Below are 25360 nucleotides of genomic sequence, written 5' to 3'. Positions count from 1 at the left end.
GTGGTTGTTTTATTGTATACAGCGTATTCAGTTCTGTTCCAATGAATGGGTTGCGTTCCGTTAATATTTCTTAGCCCCTAACAAGTTAAGGCCATCCTAAAATACCTACGCCAGGAGATTTCCAGTTCGAAGTTTGCATACAAAAAATCATGAATTAGCTTGAGCAGGCGGAGGCTTATGGAACCACGTTTTGAACAAACAGTCAGTTTAGCGGCCGAGAACGTTGAAATATCGATGTTATAAGATATACTAAACAAACGCGTGAAGGCGAACTCCATATGTACAGTCATGGACAAATGAAATGGGAACAAGAAAATATATTAACCAAACACGCATTTCGATAAAGAAACTGTTTTTGGGGTCCAACAAGGGGATGCTATTGGTATATGTATTTGCAAAGCCACACTTCATGACTTTCGTTTTACAACTGAGCCACGCGTTCATTTGCACGGCCGCTCGATGGAAACTAGGTCGCAGAGCTCCGGGCTCGTGTTAGGTGTATTTCCAAACCTGCTAGTTGACATACAAGTTTTTTGAAGATTAGATGTGCCTATTTTATGTAAAGCAATTTTTCCTCCTGCTTCGCGAGTTCACAGGGTTTCTGGGCGAAGTAATATATATGCAAAATCCTTGTGCGCAATTTGTCTGTGCGCACTTTGAAGAACGTATACGTATATAGGTACACATCGAGGTTATACATGTATATATGTACACATGAAGCAGCACAGCTTTATTCTTTTTAAACTTTTGTTTCTAGTACCACTGCAGTCCGTGATTTAGAGAAGTAGACTTTTTTAGGATATCTCGCTTACTCGACATTTTTTTATTTACTCGTCCATAGATAACTTGGGTGACTCACCTCGTGGGAAACAGGGGAGGATGTGCAGAATGACTCTACATTGCCTCTATCAAGAAACATATGCTCCCCGAACACGCAGCGGAGTGACAGCTGCTTGAATAAACCGGCAGCAACGATTACTTTCATGAAAGGACTAGTGATATGTCATTCTCTCCGCAGCTATTTCCGGAGATGTAAAAGAGCTGGCCTATTTGTGTACGAATACTTAGAGGTACTTGCCTCTAAAAACTGCGTTAGCCGCGGGCATGTCGTTATGCTCATCCGGTGCTGTTCCTCAGTTACTGACTTGCTGAAATATTTGCGTCCCAGTGAAGACAAAAGTGAGGCAGCTTTTTAGAAGAAAAGTGAATTTTGTAAATGTCTCAGTTTATGTGCATCAATGGAGAGTGAACAATTTCTGAGCATACCATTGCTCAGCAACCGCCCTCCATCACATCACCAGGTCCTAAATGCTGCCTGGTCCGGTCATAACGTCGCCAGATACCACGGCAGGCTGTACTAAATAGGTTCAATCATGCGGGGTGAAGCTTCCTGGAACACAAAACAGCATTTCTTGACCAGACAAGGATTTAGCTACCCGGGTTGAGTACATTTGCTAAAAAGACTCTTAATGATTTTCAAATCACTCTATCGGCCTTTAGGCACTCGATAGGCGTGGCTGGAGATCTTTGGGAAAGGCCTTCGTCCTGTGGGGGACAGAACAAGGCCCCTTATTATTTCTGGTAAACTTAGGCATAACGGGCCATGGAACGCCGATTGCTAGGGGTCACGCTGAAGGACAGGAAAACAACTTCAAGGATTAAGGAACAAACTAAGGTGAAGGACATTCAGGTTCAAATTAAACGAAGGAAATGGGCATGGGATGGTCAAGTAATGCGAATGAGGGACAACAGGTTGACCATCTGTTTGACAGAGTGGCTGCGAATAGACCACAAACGCAATATGGGTCGGCCGAGAACTCGATGTAGAGATGAGCTCCGAAAATTTGGGGGAAAACATGGATTCAGCTAGCACTCAGCGTGGCTGGAGATCTTTGGGAGAGGCTTTCGTCCGGCAGTGGGCACAAGGAGGCTTTTGATGATGATAGGAGTGATGACTCCTGTGATGCGCTACTGAGCTCAACGGTTTGAACAGTTGCCTAAAGCTGACATGAAAATAGCTCTATTGCTGCGCAGCGATCCTAGCGTGTTCTAACCGTTTTCTCGAAGCAGCCGGATAACGAGCGCGAGGAACGTACTTTAAAGGTCAACTGCAACGAATATTTACATGCCCTGAATCCTGCTTCAAGGTGTGCTATCCACCACTAAAATCTATAATCACCTAGTTTTAAACTCCAGAAACACGCAGTTTTTTTTATTAAAACCTTTCAAAAACACGCAACTTCACCCGACGCAGCCCCTAGCGGTGTGTCGCCACAACTTGCCGCCACTCCGGTGAACTTCCGGATGTGACGTGCCAGTTAGGACACCCGCGCGGCTGTCGCACCTCCTCAGTACCCCATTTACGCGCGGCCTCACGCGAGTGAGCAGTGTAATTCGTGTCTCTTGCATGAATAATTGCTTTCAAGCATTTCCGTAATGCGAGAAGCTGAAGAAGCTCTGGGTTGTTAAGACAAAGAGCAAATTCTAAGAGTGTGGTGGTCGGTCTACGCGAGGCAATGCACCGTCGGCGAACGAGTACGGTAGTGGTCATCATCATCATCATCACCAGCCTATCTACGCCCACTGCAGGGCAAAGGCCTCTCCCATTATTCTCCAATTACCTCGGTCCTGTGCCAACTGTGACCAATTTATCCCCGCAAACTTCTTGATCTCATCTGCCCATCTAACTTTCTGCCGCCCCTTGCAACGCTTGCCTTCTCTAGGGATCCACTCTGTTACCCTTAATGACCAGCGGTTATCTTGCCTTCGCATTACATGCCCTGCCCATGTCCATTTCTTCTTCTTAATTTCTACTAATATGTCTTTAACACCAGTTTGCTCTCTGACCCACTCCGCTCTCTTCTTGTCCCTTAATGTTACACCTATCATTTTCCGCTCCATTGCCCGCTGAGTCGTTCTCAATTTAGGTTGAACCCTCTTAGTGAGCCTCCAAGTTTCTGCCCCGTAGGTGAGTACCGGTAAGATGCAGCTCTCATACACTTTCTTCTTCAGCGACAATGGTAGGCTGCTATTCATTATCTGGGAATGTCTGCCATATGCACCCCACCCCATTCTGATCCTTCTAATTATCTCTGCCTCATGGTTGGGATCTGGGGTCACAACTTGGCCTAAGTAGATATATTCGCTTACCACTTCCACTGCCTCGCCACCTATCTCAAACTGCTGTGCTGTCGCAAGGTTATTGATCATTACTTTAGTTTTCTGCATATTAATTTTCAGGCCCACGGTTCTACTCTGTTCGCCCAGTTCGGAAAGCATGCTTTGCAATTCGTCCCCCGAGTTACTTAGCAATGCAACGTCATCAGCAAATCTGAGGTTACTGAGGTATTCTCCATTAACCCTTACTCCCACCTGTTCCCAATCCAACGTTCTGAATACTTCTTGTAAGCATGCTGTGAATAACATTGGAGAGATTGTGTCTTCTTGTCTGACACCCTTCCTTATAGGTATTTTACTGCTCTCCCTATGGAGGATGATGGTAGCTGTAGATTCACTGTAGATATCCTCTAGTATTCTTACATAATGCTCATCTACCACCTGGTTCCGTAATGCCTGAATGACTGCTAGGGTTTCGACCGAGTCAAATGCTTTCTCATAATCTATGAAGGCTATATATAGGGGTTCAGTATACTCAGCGCACTTCTCTATCACCTGATTGATCGTGTGAATATGGTCCATTGTTGAATAACCTTTACGGAACCCTGCTTGTTCTTTAGGTTGACTGAAATGTAAGGTTGCAGAGATTCGGTTAGCGATTACTTTGGTAAATACCTTGAAGACAACTGACGGTAGTGGTACTAACGGCCAATTTCGAGGTCACGACGACGGCAGCAGGCTCTCGGTCGATTCGACCGAGACGCGTGTGCAGCCTAGGCGAGGCGATACGCTGTAGGATAGAGTGGAGGAGTGCTGAAGCGCGTCGAGGGAGGGGAGAATGAGGTGAGGGAAGAGATGAAGAACGTGAGCAATTTATCTTGAAGACTTAGGAGGTCTGAAGGAATTTACAGGTGAAATGGTCGAGGGGATGGCGTGTAAGGAAAAGAGAGAAAATGACGGAAGGAAAGGATTGCTCACTTTGTTAGTTTGTCTACACAAGTTTTTAGCACTCCTCTCTATGGCATCTTGGTACTCGCGTAAATCCGCCCCAAAGTATTTGCACAGTCAACCTGAAAAAAATTTGAACTGCGACTTACATACGGGTCCGCCTAATTTTCAGCACGAGGCAAACAAAAATGGTTTACCCAGCGCTGACTGTGTCGTCAATCCGACGCCTAAACAACATTGTGTGTCGTCAAATCTTTTGCTTGTCCTTTGTTCAAGTTCCTCATTGTACCGTGTGTTAGTTAATATGAAGCAGCTAGTTCAGATTGTGTCCACCCTAATAGAAATTTGATCACCAGGGAAAGAAACCGTTACAAAACATCAAAGAGACCAAGGACCGCTGACTGACGCTGATTTCCTTCTGCTAAGGCTCTTCACGACTAAATAAAGCATGTTGTTTGGCTAGTTGGTTCTTCTTACTTATACGCAAAACTGCGCATACGGAAGGGACATAGAAAAGAAGAGACAGGACGAGCGCTCGTTTGTCTTTTCTTTTTCCTGTCCCTTACGTATGCACAATTTTACGTATAAGTAACTCGAGTGATTTGAGAGCCAATAACTGAAGTGGCCCGACGATGCAGCCAAGACGTGTGAGGCTCGCGCTGCCATGCAAGAACGAAAGCAAAACAGCATACGCGAACGGGAATCCATGCCAGTGCATAGCTGATGAGTCGGTGAGGAGCAGGGAGTGGCCCTCGTGGCCAGTGGCCGTAGACACGTGCGCCACTCCGACCGGAATTCAGAGAAGCACTCTGCTAACGACCCGTTAGGGACCTAGTGTAGTGTTTCTGGCAGGCTCGGATTCTTCTGAGGTGTCTTCCCGATCAGTGAATAATGGCGTCACTCTAGCACAAAACTAAGAATTTTGGCCTTCTTTCGCGCTATATATATATTTTTCAAGCAGCTGCTACTCTGTTTGAGGATATGAATGCACAAGATTAGCAAAAAGGGCCACGCACACCATGGGCAAACACCAGGCAGACCGGTGCACGTAAACTCTGTTTGTGTTCGAGTTTTGTGAAAACTTGTTGAAGCATACTCTGGGAGAAATTTGCATGTGCAGCTTTCCCGCGCATGGCAGTCCTTTCAACAGTTATTACTCTGTAGTTATTTTGCGAAATCTAAACTTTTGTCGCGCAGCTAATGTTGGGGGTGCAAACCTTCTTTTGTGCACAGTTTCAAGTATTGCACGTTGCGCGATTAAATTCCAGAGCCATGGAAACTATCCCATACAAATGCATAGGGTGTACAATTTGACAAAGAATTACTCAAAAAATATTCAGAATCCTGGAAACTCCCTTTAGAGACCTCATCATCACGTTGACTTATTGGTTTATGCCAAATATCACTTTCCTGAGGTGGTTGTGCTAGGTTCCTGCAGAGGTCGGAATTTTGAGCGAGAAGGCTGGCTATGTCTCCCTGTATAGCCTCAGCCTCAGTGTCTAGCAGAGGGGAGGGCCTTTCTGAAGTGATACCCATGCCAGAATCAGAACAGTTTTTTTGCATGCATGCAGAAATTTCGGCAAACTGTAAATGGCCCCAGGTGGGGCTTAACTAATCCGTAGCGTTTTAGTAGGGAATCCTTCATAGTCGAGGTATAGCTTTAACGCGAAAATTACAACTTGATGTTTGTCTGCTTTGATTGTCTCATCAGTGTTACGTTGAGTATTTGTTTGTTAAAAATTATCTTCTGTATCTCTCTAAACTTGCATTCGCCCAACGAAAGTATTTTTTACCACCCTTTCTAATGCTAATTCTACAGAAATACTTCACGGCTCAATTGTCCTTGCCGAAGGCGACGGTGCTCAACCCTACCTTTAGAGTACTGGCCTCACTCCTACGTGACACCTGCAACTTAAACCGCGTGCAAGACTTCACTTATCGCAATTCCCTGCAAATTTCCATTTACAACCTACACGAAGAATAGATCCGTTGCGAAGTTTCCGAGAACATTATTCACCAACACTGGCATAACAAATAGGCATCCAAGTACCTCAAAAGGACACCAAGGGGAGGTAATGTAACGTTTTTCTAGCTTTCTTTTGGCCTAATCATTGCGATAAAACGTAAGGGTTCTATACATATGCAGACACCGCTGCTTCTACAAACGTTACTAAGAACTCTGCTTTGAATATGTTCTTTGTAGTGTACCGCATTACAGCAAAGAGTTTGTACTGAGCACTTTCCAAATCGCTCGTGCATTGTTCCACAGCGCGCTCAAGACGGGGATCCCATTCATTAGAAGTTTTGTTCGGTCCTCTCGCGCCTTGTACGCGGCAGTAAAAAGGGTAGTGTGCTATAGAGTAATAAAGCAAGAATGCTACGACAATTTAACAGTGCAAAGAAGCAACGGTTTTTAGCAGTGGGAACTGACGCTCTGGTATGAAATAATGTAAGCGCTCTTACTGGAAACTAGGCTTCCTTCTGGCGCAATTAAGAGCGCGCGATAAAACGCCCTGAAAGGAAGCGATTTTGGGTTCAAAGGGAATCCAAAAAGGACTGGTACTTTGCTATGCGGGCAACAATACTGCCCTTTCAATGGAGGAAAACGAGATAAGAATGTCATATGGCGTGCTTAGCATAAAAAGAGGGAGGAATTCCAGCTTAGTGTCTCCATTCCCGTCTAACAATATAAAGATTTTTTACTCGCGTAGACACGAGAGCTCAGTGTTGCACGCTTTGTTTTTGCTGCGCATTAAGCCGCGAACTAACGTAATTTCCGCCGTCACCTAATCAACGCATCCGCAGTCACTAGAGAAGCAAGCATCGTCATTGCTTGGTTAACTTTTTTGAAGATGAGATTCACTGAGAACCCAACGTTCAGCTTAAAATCATCCGACGCACTAATACTCATTGCTGGCATTACTTTCGATAACGCAGGAGATTCCCCAGGAACCTAACTGCTCACGATTATATCTGCAGTCACGCTTTTCTTGACTGTGATTTGCGAGTAGGATCATTACAACTGCCGTCGTCATGGGCATCACCCACACCACAGCAGAACCAGGATGCGAAGTCGTACTGCTTTCCGACATAGCCTTCTCTAAACTGCATAATGTGCGCTGCTCGCTGCGCAAAATAAAAGTTCGGAGACGGCCTGCATCGGTAGTGGCGTCTTATCGTTCAAGGACCATATTCGCTTGCAGACGTTGCACCCGCCACCTCTTCGCCCTTGCGACGTCTTCTCTCGGTTGATCGCTTGCACACTCCCCTGGTTCCTGCCTTTCTTTCGTCGCTATCCCTCCCAATGTTTTAAACGGAATATGAATACTTACGATAAACGCTTTCAATCTTTCCTTCGCGCCTGGAAGCACTGCAAAAGCTATAGTCATCGTCCACATGAAGGGGCACTGCGTGATTAGCTTTTTGCAGCAGATACGCCTTCTGTGTCGGCTTTTCTTTTGTGGCTTTCTTTTTAAAGTGGCTATCGAATGCATTCGTTGTTGCAACTGAAGGAAAGCCGTGCAATAACCGCTGCAACGCTGTAATGACGTGATTCCAGGGGTCGAAAGAAGCCAAGAACGGGAAAGGGGGAAAAATATTTCGTCCAAGCTTCTACGTTATCTGATAGGCATAGAGCAGTAATTTATGGCGGAGGTACCAGGAGGCACTTCGCTCCCTTGCAATCTCAGTGCTGGAAGTGTTGGTTGACGACGTTCTGCATGCTTTTAAAGGTTTCAAAAAAAAAAAAGTTGAAGGAAGTGAAGTGTTGCAGGGTCTCTTTAAACCAGACTTTGTGCACATGTTCCGATCATCCAGCGTGTTGAGTGCTGCTGTAGGACACCCCGAACCATAAATACCCGAAGAGCCTTGAACTATACGTACGAAGAACAGCTGAAATCCACGATGGCTTACAAGCTGCCGTCCCCTCCAAAAAACCCTGCATAACCTTTTCTCAGGACAACTCCTACAGCGTATTCTTTGCAACGTATACCCCGCAAAGCGTACTACTACTACAATGCTTTTCGATTAGATTATCAACAGTGATCGCAGTTAAGGATGTCCTTTTAGGTCTTTTTGCTAACTCAAACATAACTTACCTGGTGACTTTTCCTACTTTCCTGGATTCCCAAAATTTTAGTGCATGTTCTCATTTGTTTCCTGCGGGCATTCATTTTTGTTAAGGGGCTATCGGCGGATTAAGAAAAAAATAAAGGCTATGTTTGGGAAAGAAAAAAACATGGATCAAACGAGTTCGTTTTTAAAAATTTGTTTTATTTTGTGGGGGGCCATAAACATGAATCATGCCACCAGCTTAAGAAGTTCATGTAACATATTATAAATACGTTGACATCGCTTTGACAAAGTTGTGGTGCCATCAGTGCCCTTGCAACTGTGCCGACGGCGTCGAGCGTCGTGGTAGCATGACGGGAGAGCTTCTTGAAAGATCGTTCACTCTGATTGGACGACGAGAATACGTCAGGAAACTTGAATGGTTTATTCCAATAAAGATAAAGTGGATCACGATATTGCAACAATAAGATGCGGGAGGTTGAGGTAAATATTCCTGCATGTCACTCGTCCTGGCAGCATAACAGCACTCGAGATGTGCCTAAACATTCTTAAGTCAATGCACCCACTCTCTCTGCCTTAAATACGCTTAACCATGGCCCGTTAATGGTCAAACACGCTTTAGCATGCCGCAAGGGAATTCTAGCGATAAGTGAAGCAACATACGTTACCTAAGCGTGCCAGGTGTCCGCCGTGACTCACGTACTGAGAGCTGAGCCGAATCCTATTGAATTCGGGAAAACTTTCGGTGGTGTTCACTTTTATGCAGTTTCACGTGATTGGTCTCGCCCGCGAAAGCGCTATACGGTAATGTGCGCGTGAAGTCAATCGCGTGCGACCTCATGAGAAATCAACCCTGTCAGAATGTCAGAAGTTTTCCACCACTCCATATAATCTGAGCCCAAGTGTGGCGTGCGTGGAAGGGGTTTTGCGCGGTTAGCTCAGAGCGTGTTGCGCCCTGTCGGCGCACGCCAAGGCGGTACGTGACTGAGGCACAAGTTGGCTCGTTCTTGACACCTCGCGTAGCCAGAAAGTGAGGTGTCAATAAATAGTCCCCATCAAATACCAGCGTTCTCTTAGTTCAATTCCGCATAGCGAAGTAGCGTAAATGAAGAGAACTGTGTGTTCTACTGCCGGAATTACGTGTGCCCTTTTGAAGGGAGGCTTTCTCCTTTGTACTGCATTTAAATATCTTGGTGCAACAATTACCTCAAGCCTCAACTGGGCAACCCATATAGTAAATGAATGCTCTTCCGCACGTAAAAAAACTAGGGTTTCTAAAACATCGATTAGCTAATGCCCCCAGTTTCTTAAAGCTTAAAGCTTACAAAACAATGGTAACACCGTCCTTGGAGTACGCCTCCGTAGTATGGGACTCTCACACAAAAGCAATATACAAAAGATAGAAAAAATTCAGCGCCTGGCAGCCCATTTTATTTACAGTAGGTATAGACGTCGCGATTCCCCCTCTGCGATGTTGCAGTTGGCAAATCTTGAACCTCTTGAGGACAGACGACGAGCTGCTGGGCTTAACTTACTCCGTGTAATATATTTTTCTAAACTAGAAATAAAGCCAGAAAATTACATGGTAAACTATTCTTCCAGGCCTTCCCGTCACAAACATATCTGCAGCATCAAGCCAATCTTCGCAAGAACTAATATATACAAACACTCTTTTTTTCCCGAAAGCAATAACTGAGTGGAATTTGTTGCCCCGAAACCTTACTCTACTTTCCATTCCACCATAACATGCGCCTTGTTTCCTGACTTTCACAATACTTCTTTGATTTACCAACATGTTGTGTGCCTAAGAGTGTGGTGCTTTGCTTATGGATTGTGTTGCAGTGGGTGTACTCAGCCCTATGGCAACGAGTAAAATTTCATGATGATTCTCATGTTTTTCTTACTTTTGATGTATCCAAGTAACAATTTTGTTGTAGCTTTTTTGTACCTTTGTTTTGTCTTCGAACTTTCTGTACCTTGCCTGCTTGGACCTTGAATGGTTCGCAGTATATGATAAATAAATAAAATAAATAATTGTAGTGAAGGCCCACCGACTAGTCGAAAAGTAAATACGCCCGTGTGTACGAGATTTCACCGCACGTTAAAGATGCCCAGGTGGTCAAAATTAATACGGAGCCCTCTTCTACGGCGCGCCTCATCGCCTGACTTGCGTTGGCGCGTTAAACCCTACAATCGATCAACCAGAATCGCTGCAAACCTTACGCCATATTATCCGGGGAGTAAATTTCTCTCCGGACGGAAAGTTACGGACCTACTGGTTTTCTTAGGCCTTTTCTGGGTAGCTGAAAACAAGCAAAAATTAGTCTACAACAACTTGTGACGGTTGTCCCAGATAGCGCCTAAGGGGCGACTCCGAGTAGGAAATATCTGATGAGCTCGGCCGGGAGGGAACTGGTTTCTGGAAGCGAGCGTACCGAGCGACGAGCGTGTTGTAGACTAATTTTTGACGTTTTCAATTACCCAGAAAAGGACTGAGAAAACAAGTAGGGTCGTAAATTTGAAGAGAGATTTACTCCCAGGATAATATGGCGTCAGGTGTGCAGCTGTTGTGGTTGATTGATTGTAGTGTTTAAGGCGCCGACGCAATGCAGGCGATTAGGCACGCCGGAGTCGAAGGCTCCACATTGATTTTGACCACCTGGGGATCTTTAACGTGCGGCGAAATCTCGTACACACGGGCGGTTTTTCTATTTCGAGTGCATCAGAAAAGTGGTGGCCACAGCCGGGAATCGAACCCGCGTCCTTGTGCTGAGCAGCACAACGCCTTAGCCACTGAGTCACGTGGCGGGTGAGCTGTTGTGGTTAGTAATGTTTGCATTTAGCACGACAATGGAAAGGTAGCTGAGATGAGTTTCATTATGTATGTTGGTTTGGTGCGTAACCAGCAACTTGATTCCCACTCCTCAATCTCTTTTACCTTCAAAGGCTGTCACAACAACGCATTATCTTTAAAGGACATTTCCCATGGTTAAGAGATGAAAGTGCAAGAGTACAACATGGTTAAGGACTTTTGTGTACGCGCCCAGGGTAGACACACTTCCGATAGGTTTCGTAGGACCAAATATCGGTCACGTAGCCAAGATAGCACTCACGATGAGTGTTTCGCTCAAACCACTACATCGGTTTGATACCATTCCATGAGTGCTTTGAATAACTGGCAATACTTTGCTTTCTCTTACAGTGCGGTTTCCACGCGCATCATTGCCAGCATCTGGTGGTTCTTCACCCTCATAATGATATCTTCCTACACGGCGAACTTGGCGGCTTTCTTGACGGCGCAGCGAATGACGTCACCGATAGAGAACGTCAATGACCTCGCCAAGCAGAGCGCCATCGAGTACGGGTGCCTACAGGCAGGGTCTACGAAGGCATTTTTCCACGTAAGTATGGCGTAACCATCCTTTCTTCTGACTTTGCTTAGGCTTTTTGTTCTAACTTCTTAGTATTTATACTACACTCAAGATATCTTTTTCAACTGCGCTATTTTACTTTATGTATTTTTTTTCTTCGTGCTGCATGTTTACCGCGTCAATATTCATGCAGGTAGATTCCAATGTCATATTTTCTCTGAACTAAAATGAGAGCCCAGTAGCGTCAAATTCTGGCGTTTTGGTTATCAGGAAATTGTAGAGATCCGCTTCCATATGATCCCTGTACGGGCTATTCGAACGCATTTCCTTGTTGGCCGTTCTTCTCGCGGAAGCGAATTGACTCCCCCGCAAATTTTTACGGTGAAATGCTGTTAGGAGTCACTTTCGTGAATATCCTGCCCCGCACGCTCGTCCCATCTGCAAAAGCCAAGGGCGGGGAGCGGATTTTTTTTTTTTTAGCGCTCTTGTTCAACCAAGGAGAGCAAAATGTAGGCACAGATGCCCACTTTAAATTTGTAATTTGTGAGAATCACGCGGCTAGGATGGTGGCGTCAAGTGGCTCAACAACATGTGTGACAAGATTTATGAAAGTTATATTATTCGTAGACTAATATACCTTGTGATTATTCAACTGAAATTAAAGCCGCGAATGCTGGAGATTCAGTGTCTCAAGACGATATAGCATCCAAATGCCCATTTTGAGTAATACGAATCTGGATTCATGCTGGGGAAATTTCTCATAAATAAAATATGCGCACCTGCCGCAACTTCTCCCGAATAACTTTGCTCGCGGCTTTATGCTCGCTCTCCTAAATCTTACAGAAGGTGTTGGACTAGCCTAGTTGGTACATGTTTGAATGGAATAAAAACCATCGGTTTACACAGGACACAAAAGAAAACGGCGGGACAAGCTAGCACTAAGAACTGTGAACTAAAAAAAAAAAGTTTCTGTGGTTTTACAGCCGCCCCTTTCCACAGGGGCGATTTCCCGTGCAAGCCAGGTGAACTTCCCAAGCGTTGTAGTCCCACACAAGGGCCGAGCGCCAGGCCGGGGAGTCGCTTGTACCTATTTTACCGGTAGGTGCCCGACGCCACCAAGGCACACGAACGCACATGGTGCCTTCCACAGCCACGGTGGTTGCTCAACACACCACCGCCTGTGGCAGGAAATGCCGCCAGACTCTTTCACCCGGCTAATGCGGCCACGTGACATGAGGGCCGGGGGCCCCGCCATATGGACAAGGCTCAGGGGCCCCTCGCAAGGGTAAAGGCAGCTTTCCAGGTGGAGATTCCCCTTTCAATGGTCCGCACTCGACCAGGGCGCCTGTACCAATTAAAGAAGCCGGTATGCGCCCGGTGGTACGGGGATTCGAACCCGGTACCTCCCGCATAGGAGGCGAGTGCTGTACCTCTGAGCCATCGCAGCGATGGCTCAGCGGTTCAACATAGTTAACAAATATGAAAATTAAAACCGGACTTAGACGTTTAGATTTGGCTGTGAGTATATAAGACTATTGCGCAGTATCTGTGTTGTTTTAGTCGGCTGGCTGAATCGAATGACAGACAGACAGACATACAGACAGACCGAAATTATCCAGTTCAAGTAGCCCAAGAAAGACTATCGTCTTTAAAACAAACATGGTTTGCTTCGCGCACCCCTTCGGCTACGACCCTGTCAAAGCATTTTGTAGATCACTTTGAGGCTCGGCACCGCAGATTTGTGAGTCATCATTCTTCACAGAGTGGAAGGCGCTGATTTTAGTTTCGCGGTTCAACTGCATCACTTATCATAACGACTCGCAAATGGCGCAAACTCAATAGCGTAATGTGAAATCGCCACCTGCTCGGCCAATACGGAGGGACGCACTGGGGTCAGTGGATCAAGACACAAGCTTTTCAATACTGAAGCATTTTTTTCAATATATTTTGGATGCCACTTTAGGTAAACCTAAAATGAACAACCGTGCGAATAACTTTGCTTCGAATCACGCGGCAGCTGGTGAAAAATGCCCCTGAAAATCAGTAGCTCTGACCCAGTAGACCAATCTATCCCTGCGGCTATTAGACATGAACGCATTCGTATATGCTCCAGCGTAATCATAGTGGTGCGTGAGCGTCATGCTGAATTTGCGAAGAATTAAACGGCTTCTGCTACGTTTTAGAGGCTCGGGCTGTAGGCGGCTCCTGCCGTCGTCATTCGTCCAAGCCGTCATCATGGTACTAAAACACTGGGGCAGTCGCTCTCCTACACCTGGCGATAAAACGTAACGCGTACTACTAGGCATACCGGGACACTCATGTTCCAACTCCTCGCGCTAGAACGCTCCGTGCATCAAGCAAAGGTGTATATACCTCGACCCCCCCCCAATGGTTTCATCTCCGAGGGCAAAAACGCCAAGGCGCCAAGAACACATTCATACACTGCATGCTTCGCACCTCCCCAGGTTTCATCTTAATGGAGGTTGGACGTGTTTTTTTTATCACAGCAAGGTTATGTACTTCAGGTTCTAGAAAAAATCCCCGATATTTCTGTGTACGTCTTTATAGGAGTGTAAATGCCGCCACTAGCGGCACATAGCGCAATAAAGAGGGAAACCTGGGTGCGAATGCGTTTGACCTGGGTGCGAATGCGTTTGAGAATACCTGCCTGCCGAATGCACTCTACCCCATTCTTATCCTTGTAATTACCCCTGCCTCATGGTTGGGATCCGGGCTCACTGCACTACTTGGGCTATGTAGCCTCAAGTAGGGGAGGAGGCGGCCATTGCCCTGGCAATGACGGCATCCAGCAAATACAAATTTATAGTGAGCGACTCCAAGTCGGCAATCCTTAATTTCTCGAGAGGGCGCGTGCCATCGGAAACGCTTAAAATCCTGCTGGCCGGTTTCTGCGGCGATCGGGTCAGAGGGGTCCAAATAGTCTGGCCGCCGTCCCACTGCGGTCTCCCGGGGAACGAGAACGCGCACGCCGTGGCTCGAGGTCTAACCAACCGAGCCGACGCCGACGATTCCACCGTCGACGCGCACTCGTTTCGCCGGTCGGGGCGGGACAGGCTGGTATCTTATGGGGAAATACTAGATCATTACAGCCTTGAACGAGCGAGATACCCTGCACCACACAGAACTTTAACTAAGTGGCAATCGGTGGCTTCGCGTTTGCTCCAGACCAACACGTTCCCTAACCCTGTAGCCTACAGCCGGTGTTACCCGGGGCTGTACACAGCTGAATGCAAAATTTGTAAAGGCAGAGCGGACCTCCAGCACATGGTTTGGTCGTGTCCCATCAAAAGTAAACTGGTACAGCAGAAAGGACGCCCTTTCTTAGACATTAGAACCGTGGAGCAGTGGGAGACCGCGCTGCTCAGCTCCGATCCCGAAGTGCAAGTCGAACTCGTCCGGATGGCTGAAGACGCCGCCGAGGTCCAAGGATTCCTCGCTGCCGCCTAAAAGGGGGAAGAGGACCGAGGAGGATCTCCAACCTCTTCCTTTTCCCACCGGGCACAAAATAAAGTTGTTCTTTCTCTCTCTCTTCAGCTGCCTCCTTCACTAGAAAGCTTATTTCACGTACGCCATTACAAGGGATCTGACAATGGCTTATATATTATAGCAAAATCTCTGCTGTGCTACATTTTTCAAGGTCATTCATCGCATAGTAAGTAACCTTCAGCCGCCGGCACGCAAGCTAGACCTTCCTTTCTTTCTTATCGCTGAACTAGCTCAAAGTCTCTGTGCTGTGGTACCACGTATATTGGCGGGGGTGGAAGGACTGCTTCGCCTGCCCTCGCTCAGGGCCGGCGGGTCCGTCTGTGCGTGTGCTTCAGCGCAAGAGAACCACGTGACAAAGCGATGGGGAAAGGGCTGCTTCGCTAACGCGTGGTCCCTTAGTCCCGCCATTGATGGAACGCTGACTGCACTGCGTGAAGCGAAAGGAGGAGTCCAACTGACCAGAAAAAAACAATAATTGGCGGCGTATCTGCTCCTTTCGTTGCAAATGCCGTCAAGACTCTTTATCGGCTTTTGCGAAGTAAATGCCTCCTTTCGCTTTCCCGCTCACCTCTCATGTTGTTTCTCTTGCGTCGCCTCCTCCCAAGGTAAAGACGCCAAAGGTTTGCTTAAATCATTTTAAATTTCCCGCGTTCCACTGCTCCAAACCGGGTGTCTCGATGCGAACGCTGCCGTACGGCGAGGACGCGCGTTAATCGAGGCGCCCTACTTCAACGTTGATTCGCGGGTTTGATTCCCGGCCGCGGCGGCCGCTTTTCTGATGGAGGCGAAAAGCAAAAACGCCCGTGTGTACGAGATTTCGGCGCACGATAAAGATCCCCAGGTGGTCAAAATTAATCCGGAGCCCTCCACTACGGCGCGCCTCATCGCCTGCGTTGCGTCGGCGCGTTAAACCCAATAATCAATCAAATCAATCAAATACTTCAACGTTTATAGAACCGCGTTTCCCTACTCCACGTGCGTTGCAAGCAGAACGTGGAACCTATCTAGTGGAACCTTGCTTAAATGTTGCCGGTTGATTTCTTAAAATGGCGCTAGAAGCTATAGTGGCGCGGGCGACAGCAGGCGACTGCGGAGACAATTCTTTTTCTGCAGTTGATGAAGTATTTAATTTCGCAAAAGTCAAGCATGTTTGATTTTTTTTATAAAGGAACACTGCAAATATCACTTCTGTATTGATTTGTTGCTTCATATTTGCGTAATGTCTTGTTGTTCCTCAACAATGTTGCCAAGTATCAACATTACACCGGATATAGACGGGTAGATTTAGCTGTGACTATATAAGACTACTGCGCAGGCATTGTTTTGCTTTGGCCGGGTGGCTGAATCGAATCACAGACAGACAGACGGACAGACAGACATACAGACAGACCAAAATTTCTGGGTTTAAGTAGCCCAAGAAAGACTATCGTATTTAATAAATCTAGCCAACAGGCTGCGAACAAACGAGACCAGTAGGATGATCAGGGCCCATGCGGGGTGGGAGGAGAGAGGGAAGGGGCGTTCAATGATGGTGATGATGAATGCTTTTATTGTGCAGAGCGGAAAGTGTTAGGGCCGCTCACCGGTGGGAGGACTCATTTGTCCAGGAATCCTTGCGCTCTAACTGCCCCACGATTCTGGCGACAAGCCTCCTATGGTCTTCAAGGGGGCGTTCGAAAAAAGCCGTGTTGCGGGCTCCTAAAGCAAGGCAAGCCCCACGTTCGTTCGCGAAGAAGGGGGAATAGGGGCTTACGTATTTTCAAAGAGGGACCAATCGATTTGGCAGTATTTATTTTATGTAATACGGATTCAGGGAGCCGCTCTTCCTTAACGATCAGGTGTCCGGACGTCACATGCACTTTAAAGTCCAAGGGCAGCTGTGGAGTACGCAATTTTTTTTCTCACAAATTTCAGGTGTCTGAACGACCTCGGGTATTTTCCGCAGTAATATGATGTTTTCGACTGGCAAGCGAGATTGGGGAAAACAAGTGGGTAACGGTGTGCTCGTACTGCCTACATTTCTATACCTAACAGAATATGCACGCAAAAATAACGACTACGAAAGACAAAAGCACTGTCCGCGGTAATTGCGGTCCTTGGGATCTAGGGGGGCGAAAGTACTGGGAGTAAAGCCAGGCACAAGATTCGAACGATTCGAACCCTGGCACTTCTTGATCTGTAAAATTACAAAGCCTTATTTCTTCCTTTACCTGCTTTAACATTGAAAGTAGGTGTTAGCTTGAACGCACAGGAAAAAAAACGATAAATAAATTGTAAACGCCTTGCGCCTAAAATGTCTTTAAAGCGGATGCCTTACATGCCTAATCAAACACGAAAAGTGAAGGCAATCGTGGTCCGTATTACGAATGGTAGAGAAATGGCGGCTGCTCTTAAGAGAAAAAAAGTAGTGAAACGAAATTTTTGTATATGAGAGATTTCTAACCAAGCCTCTACAACAAAAGAGAAGTGGGTTACCAGTGCCCTAACCCGTTAACAGTTTCTCAAAAGCTAGATGACATGGGACACTCACTGGTGCCTTCATGATCGGCTGTCGCTTCCCTCGAGGCGATTCGCCAGCGCAACACAGCGATATCTAGGGCAAAATGTCAAAGATTCTCTCCCCCTGAATGACTGATTTTCCAGCTATCATTTGAATAAGCACGTATAGTCGGGATCAATTTGAAGGTGATCGATCGGGTGGCAAATAAACAAGCAGAAGAAGAAGAAGATGAAAGAAGAAAGTTTATTAAAGTGCAGTAGGCAAGTGATACAACAGTACAAACTTTTTCAGACAAGGGTCCCAAAGTCGAAGACTGTACCGGGACCCTCGGTAAGTTAACCACAGGGGTAATCACTGAGTAAACTTCAGGCAGCAAAAAATAAACAGCGACAAGCAATTATTATCCAAAACAACAATAAATAGTAGAAAAAAATTCAATTGGAAATGTATGGCAATTACGACAAAAAACTACAACATTTTGAGGAAACCATACAAGCAAAAAACGTACGAGGTAGGTGTACAAGGCCGTCATATCAATTATACAATAGGAAACACTAACAAGAAAAAGAATAAGCGATAGAAACACAATAATTAAGACAACAGATGATTTTTCAAGGATGATTTAAATGAAGACACGCCTTTAGTGGATTTAACAGCAGCTGGTAGACTATTCCAAATTGATATGGCTGTGAAAGCTGAAGTCATTTTGCCGTAATTAGTTAAAATACGTGGTAGTAGAAAATTTTTATTTGAGGCAAATCTTGTGGTGTTCTGGTTTACTAAGAATTTAGGGTCGATGAAATTGAAATGCAGTTGGGAACATAAAGACTTAAAAAATATTATGCTTAAATTATACGGAAGCAACTTGTTCATTGGTAGCACATTAAAATGGCGCAATAAATCCTGGGAATTCGATTGAGGATAGCTCCTGGTGATAATGCGAATTGATTGATTTTGGATATGTTGGGCTGATGATGTATAACAATGGTAGGTGTTGCCCCATGCCACGATCCCGTAATTTAAATGACTATGAATAAAAGAAAAGTAAAGTGATAAAAGCGCATCATGTGAGAAAAACGGCCGAGCTTTAATTAGGGCCCTAATACCGTATGCAGTTTTTTTCTTGATAAGGTTTTTTCTTGATAAGAATTAAATTTTAGCTTAGAGTCCAGTAAAACGCCAAGAAACGACACAGAGTTACAAGCAGCGATAAGACTGGTATCAAGCGTTAAAGCAGGAATGGAAGGTATTTGCCTTTCACTAGTTTTAAGGATCATATACTTCGTTTTTTCAGGATTAATATATAAGAAATTATTACGGCACCAACTAACCACGTTCGCGAGATCAGTGTCTAACTTAGATGTGAGGCCATCGATGGATTTGTCAGAAGATGTTATTGTGGTATCATCCGCATATAAAACGCAATGGCATGAATTCAGGCAATTAGGAAGATGATTGATGTACAGTATCAAGAGCAGGGGTTCAAGTATCGACCCCTGGGGCACGCCTTGATTAATAGTTTTTGATTCTGAAAATATACCGTTAGTGCACACAACGTATTCCTTGTTTAAGGGATAGTTTTCTCGGAAGAGTTAAGGTCGGGCCAGTTACTCCAAAGCTTTGAAGCTTTGTAAATAAGATGCTATGATTTATGGTATCGAAAGCTTTGCTGAAGTCCAGAAATATTGAGCCAACTAGGTAACCATTGTCAATTGAATGTTTAATGTGATCAGTTAGAGAAAGTAAGGCTAGACTAGTAGAACTTCCAGAACAAAAACCAAATTTACATTGTTTTTATAGGTTAAACGTATCTAAATAATTAGTTAAAGGCTTAACAAACAACTTCTCAATAATCTTACTGAAGGAAGAAAGAATTGAACTAGGTCGATAGTTAGTAGTTGCCGTTTTATCACCGTTTTTATACACCGAAATGACCTTTGCGCGTTTTAACAGGGGGGGGGGGGGGGGAATGCCGGTTTTGAAAATTAGATTAATTATATGCTCATGGGTACGTAGATCCAGTGCGCCACTATTTTTAGATGACGTGCGCAGATATTATCTATTCCGGGACTTATCTTTTTAAGTGGCGGATTGTTCGATATATTTCTTCAGACGTTACTGGAGAAAGAAAAAATGAATGCGTGGGACGAGGCAAGTCTATTTGATACGTTCCTTGTTTATGTACGTGATATAATGAAAAGTAGGCACTAAAAGCGTTGGCTATGTGGCCAGGCTGACTGTATGTTTCGTTGTTAAATCGAATTTTAGGTATGGTCTGAGGAGCAAATGACGGCTTCAAAATTTGTTCAAGAGCTTGCACTGATTTTTTTTATTATTTTTATTATTCATGAATCCGTTGCTATAGTAGCGTTGCTTGGCCACTTTCAATAGTTTGTTCAATACGTTACAGTATGTTTTATATTACTCCGCTAAAGTTGTGTTGAAAGGTTGTTTCTTAGTTTTTTTATAGAAATTTTCTTTATTTCTTAAACTAGTTAATAATGCACTCGTCATCCAAGGGTTACTAGGGAAGTAATGTTGTTTTTTGCACTTCAATTTCCTCGTGCTGACAAAAACTGCTTCAAGAAAAGCCTACAGAATTCAGTTACTGCTTCGACGGGATCAGATGATGAATTAACATTAGATCAATCAGTGGAAATTATGGCGCCAACAAACTGATTCTTATTAAAGACACTTGTAAAATACGAAAACTTTGTTGGAGATGCCTCACCAAGGAAAGCAACAAAAATGGGAAAATGATCGGTAATGTCAACTTCAACTACACCAGAGAGTGAGGGTGGCGTAAGATTTGATAGAGCATTATCTAATAGGATGATGATTGATTGTAGGGTTTAACGCGACGACGCAACGCAGGCGATGAGCCCCGCCGTAGTGGAGGACTCCGGATTAATTTTGACCACCTGGGGATCTTTAACGTGCGCCGAAATCTCGTACACACGGACGTTTTTGTTTTTCGCCTCCATCAGAAAAGCGGCCGCCGCGGCCGGGAATCGAACCCACGGCCTCGTGCTCAGCAGTGCAATGCCTTAGCCACTGAGCCACCGCGGCGGGTATGATCTAATAGGCTGCTTGTCCCATGAATGATGCATCTTGAGGGAGAAGTAATTAATGACTCAAGGCCGTAGCCAGTAAAGCAATCGGTATAAGCTGCATACATTTTGGAAGTTTCATCTAATAATTTATGTTTATATCACCCACAAGTAAGATATGTTTTTTTTTTCAAAGGATAATTTGTTAAGAATTTTGTCCAGAGCTAATAGAAATTCAGTGACCGAAGATGATGGTGACCGATGAATGCAGCCGAGAATGAATTTTTCGCGACTATTTGGAATGAATGAATGGTCGGTCTCTATCCAAACTGATTCGCAGTTACTGACGTCAATGGCAAGGTCATACCAGCGACTGTACGCAATGCCAGAAGAAACAAAAATGGCAGCACCACAATGACTACCTTTTCCGCGGTGACAGTATTCAGGAACATAAGATGGGAAGCCATACAAGTCCGAGTCATCGTCGCAGAGCCACGTTTCCGAGGTACAAATAAACGAAGAAGAGTGATTTGGTGATGAAATAAAATTAGTGATACCATCAATGTTTTTCCTGAGGCTTCTTGTGTTAAAATGAATGACTGAACGGTTATGGGCCATGTTATTGGTCTTGTTAAGATTCTATGATGCAAGAGACAACGAGGGGAAGACGGCACTGCTACCTGTATCTCCAAAGTTGTGAAAATGACCGCTGTGCAGGTTGGAGAACCCGCTATTCGATGTTCCTGTGATCACCTTCATATTGATCCCGACTGTACATTAGTAAGAGGAAAGGACAAAATAGAATAACGTCACCTTCTACCTATGGCTATTGTAAACTTATTCAGTGGAAACTTGAAGCTAATTGTTTAAACTGAAATAATTTTAAAGCTATATTCTCCGACGTGCGCTGCCGTGCTGCAGTGCATCTCGTTCCATTATGGACAGGCATGTCCGTAACGAAACGATACGCCTGCTGTGTTTGCTCCATTACCCTTTCTAAAAGGGTAATAAGCAAAGCGTAAAGGGTACGGGGTGTTTCATTACCGTTTCCAAAAGGGTAATGAAACAAAGTTGGTTCATGAAACACAGTTGGTTCAAGAATACCTAACAAGCTACAGGCAAGAGTTTGTCAACTCCTTCAAGCCCGTGTGCGCCTGGATGCCTAAGCACTACACGATAAGACATAACAGCAAGGGCATTGAAGGCAGCGCATTTCGAATGTCGTTAGCGAAAATTCTCGAAATGTCGGAGTAGATGTAAGCTTTCCCTAAAGGTAGCAGCATTTGCACAACCAGCCTGCGTTTGCGCGTCACCAACCCTCACGACCCCGGCGCAATGAGAAGCTTTTAGTGCGAGCAATCGACGAATTTGCGTAGCTAGTTCACAGCATAAAAAAAGCTTGTTCGCGAAAAGGTCGCCGGCTGCTCTTGCTTTTCCTTTGGGAGTACGCGCCTTCGTCAGCAACAGGGCCGCGCTTGTCGTCACCACTTCGAAGAGTCATCCGTAAACAACTCTCCGCCGCCTTACGTACGAGCGGCTTCTCATTCCTTGCTTGTGGAAGCGCCGCATTGCTACTGTCCATTAGGGGCATGGTCTTGTCTGCATGCTCATTTGGCCTAACGCTTCCTCGAGCCGACGCCAGTTATACTTCTAGTTCGGTCGGGGCTTCTCGTCATGAACACGTGGTGTCCGGTGGGTACCTGCCTGATATGCTTCAGGCAAAATCCTGATGTCTTGATATGCTCATATGAACGGCGTTGCTTTCATACGGCGTTGCTTTCATACTTGCTGCTACCGAGTGCCACCGCCCGGCCATGCATACGTGAAAAGAGCGTACGTTAATAGCGCATAAAGACCTCTCAAACATTGAAAGTGCTGACCTGCTATCCACCCCACCCTCGCCTTTTAAAGAGAAATTAATTTACAACAGCCATCAATCGTCCTTTCTCTGCCGCCCCTGTCATCATGCCTGTGGGCAGTCGGGTGGCGGCCGTGAAAAAATATATTGATCGCCGACATTCCAGAGGCGAGAACTATGGCGTTTCCCGCATACATTATTCCTTGCCCGTCTTCTCAATCTTACCCAATTGTTAATGGGATCCTCCCGCCTTTGTGGACACTCGAGCTGCCGTATCTGTACTGAACAAAAAACTTTGCTGTAAATTAAAAAAGGTAACTTCTCCCACTGCTCCCACGTTTCCGCCCTGCCACAGCGCCTACAGCCGAACCACCGCATGCACCACCCCGGATTTGTCCTTCTCATGTAGGAATGAAAATGCCTTGATTTGCTTTTTTTTTGTATTGCGGTAGTTTGCTACCCAGCATAGGGAAAAACTGAATGTATAGATGTTCTCCGGATCCCCGAGCAGTGGACCATGATGTGCACGTTCTATCCACACCATGAAATCCGGTGGAAGTCCGGTGCGCGGACCCCTGGAGGCAATGTACACAATGCGCAGACTTCGCGGGCCGTAACTTCGTTTGTGCTCTGCGGTCACTTCTTATCCTGCATTCTGCATCATTTTGACGCGTAAACAGATCTTTATCAACGGTGTATTCATTAACGTAGACGATGTCTGTGGTGTCTCTGTTGGCTTTTATTTGCTAAGGATATAAAAATGTATTGTTACGATTGCAGTATGTCCTAGTCATCTTTGCGCGTAGTCTGCACGTCCCTATTTTCCGGGGTCCACAGCTCTTCAATTTGAAAGTATTAGGGATGTTACAACCTGCTTTATGTTCCTCACGTCTTTGCGCACAACGCCTAGAGATGCAGAGAGTACGAGTAGTTTTGCTAGATTTCGAGAAGCTTTTCAGCATTTTCTTATGCTATTTGTAGGCCGAAAGAGCTGAATACGCATAAAGAACCAAACTCTGGCGGGACCTCTAGATGCGTCTATAAGAAGTACACGGTATAATGCTCGCGTCGTCTGCTACTTTTGTTGAGCACATCTGCAGTTGATGTTTTGCCTTAGGCTCTTTTAAAAATAAACCGCCAGCGTACCCCCCAAAACAAACTTCTCAGATGAATACATTCGAATCAGTAAGAAGTACTTTTGTGAAGCAGCTTTGGAATATAAAAAAGGACAAAACAAAGGAACCAATATGGGAAAGCAGGCAACCATATTGCAGGTACGAATCTAGATTAGGGCTCTTTCTTACGTAGCGGCGGTCATATTTCAAAGGCGACGTTTTTGTTTGCTGTATTACGCAAAAACGTTCGTCTCTGTAAGTCTGCCGATGAATTCAACCACGTCTATGGGCACCTCTGCCAAATACAGACTGCTCTTGCGACTAATCGTAATCATGTATGGATTACTACATTAAAAACCCTCCTTGTAAAAAATGAATCGCATTAGGCACTAGTACATTTGTGTCTTCGTTAGAATCTCTTTTTTCGAGAAACAAATGAAACAACGCTAATGAAATGCGTACATTCGGTTGAAAAAAAAATCTAAATTGAAAACTCCCATTTAAATGACCTCGCGATTTTTTCCAGAGGCACAAGGTATCCAACTGTCCACAGTGAATAGAAGAACGAGATTTGATTAGTCGCGCGTAATGAGAACTAATTCGGGGTTCGTCTTTGAGATAATTACCCCTTATGCCACTACTTACTGTGAAGAAAAAATTACGGAAAAACGATTGCAGACCACAAGCACTTTACAAAGCAACTTGTAAATGGGGTGTCCGGTATAATGGTCATTCCCAACCAGAGTTTTTCATGCCCGTTCTTAAAAATTTTACACTGCAGCTTCTTATTAGATTAGGGTATAGCAAACTTCCTTTTAATTATAAGCCCTTTTCTGCAGGCAAACGTAGTTAGGATAGCTAACATCGAGCCTAAGTGCCAGTTTCTGTGCGTATATACAAAAGAACACAGATTTTCTTCTCATTAGCGTACATATTTGTGAACAATATTGGTCACTTTACGATTGTTCTATTAGAGCTGCCTGTGTTTGTGCGCTAAGTACTTTTTGCTCTGGGACGACGTCGGAATATCAGGAACAGTCTAGGCAGCCTCCCGGACAGTCGCTCCGCCCCCTTCGGTCATTGGTAATACCCTTTATCATCGCTCAGGGCACTCACAGCCCCGCTTAAATTTTCCAGCTGAGCTGAGCATATGTGAGTGTAACAAACAAGACAGGTCTGCAGGCTTTCATGTTGTCTGTGGTCTTTTATACTCCTCCCTTTTGGGTTCTTTATGTATCCATGGCCCCCCTGTAGTCTACGGCTGCGAACTTAGAAGTCCTGTCTGGCTAACCTCCAACCGTTGTGTCTTATCTCTCTATGTGTAGACCAGGCAAAGGCGCATCAATGAAAAATTTTTGCTAAGATCTCTGTTGAAACAACCACTAAATGCGCCATTCTTAGTTCTAACAGAAATACACCACGAGGATACGCCAAACTCAATAAACAGACACGCCACTCGCGCTCCAAACACGGCTTGTCTGTCATCATCATCATCATCACCACCAGCCTATCTACGCCCACTGCAGGGCAAAGGCCTCTCCCATTAGTGTCCAATTGCCCCGGTCCTGTGCTGATTGCGACCAATTTATCCCCACAAACTTCTTGATCTCATCTGCCCATCTAACTTTCTGCCGTCCCCTACAACGCTTGCCTTCTGTAGGGATCCACTCTGTTACCCTTAATGACCAACGGTTATCTTGCCTTCGCATTACATGCCCAGCCCACGTCCATTTCTTCTTCTTCGTTTCTACTAAGATGCCCTTAACACGCGTTGGTTCCCTGACCCACTCCGCTCTCTTCTTGTCCCCTAATCTGTATGGGGA

At 45.3% G+C, this 25360-nt stretch overlaps 1 protein-coding gene across 1 annotated transcript in view; it reads left to right on the top strand.

The window, feature by feature from the left end:
- LOC144151566 (glutamate receptor ionotropic, kainate 2-like) overlaps window positions 1–25360 on the top strand; it is a 178671-nt gene that overhangs the window by 138100 nt on the left and 15211 nt on the right. The window contains exon 12 of the mRNA XM_077682666.1: window positions 11339–11537. Coding sequence (XP_077538792.1) covers window positions 11339–11537 — 199 coding nt within the window. The remainder of the gene's footprint in view (window positions 1–11338; window positions 11538–25360) is intronic.

The sequence above is a fragment of the Haemaphysalis longicornis genome, unplaced genomic scaffold (genome assembly GCF_048455015.1).
Source record: "Haemaphysalis longicornis isolate Haplotype H1 unplaced genomic scaffold, Haemaphysalis longicornis Haplotype H1 scaffold_9, whole genome shotgun sequence".
NCBI classification, from domain to species: Eukaryota; Metazoa; Arthropoda; class Arachnida; order Ixodida; family Ixodidae; genus Haemaphysalis; species Haemaphysalis longicornis.
Note: the sequence above shows the minus strand (reverse complement) of the source record. Positions and strands in the feature narration are given on the sequence as shown.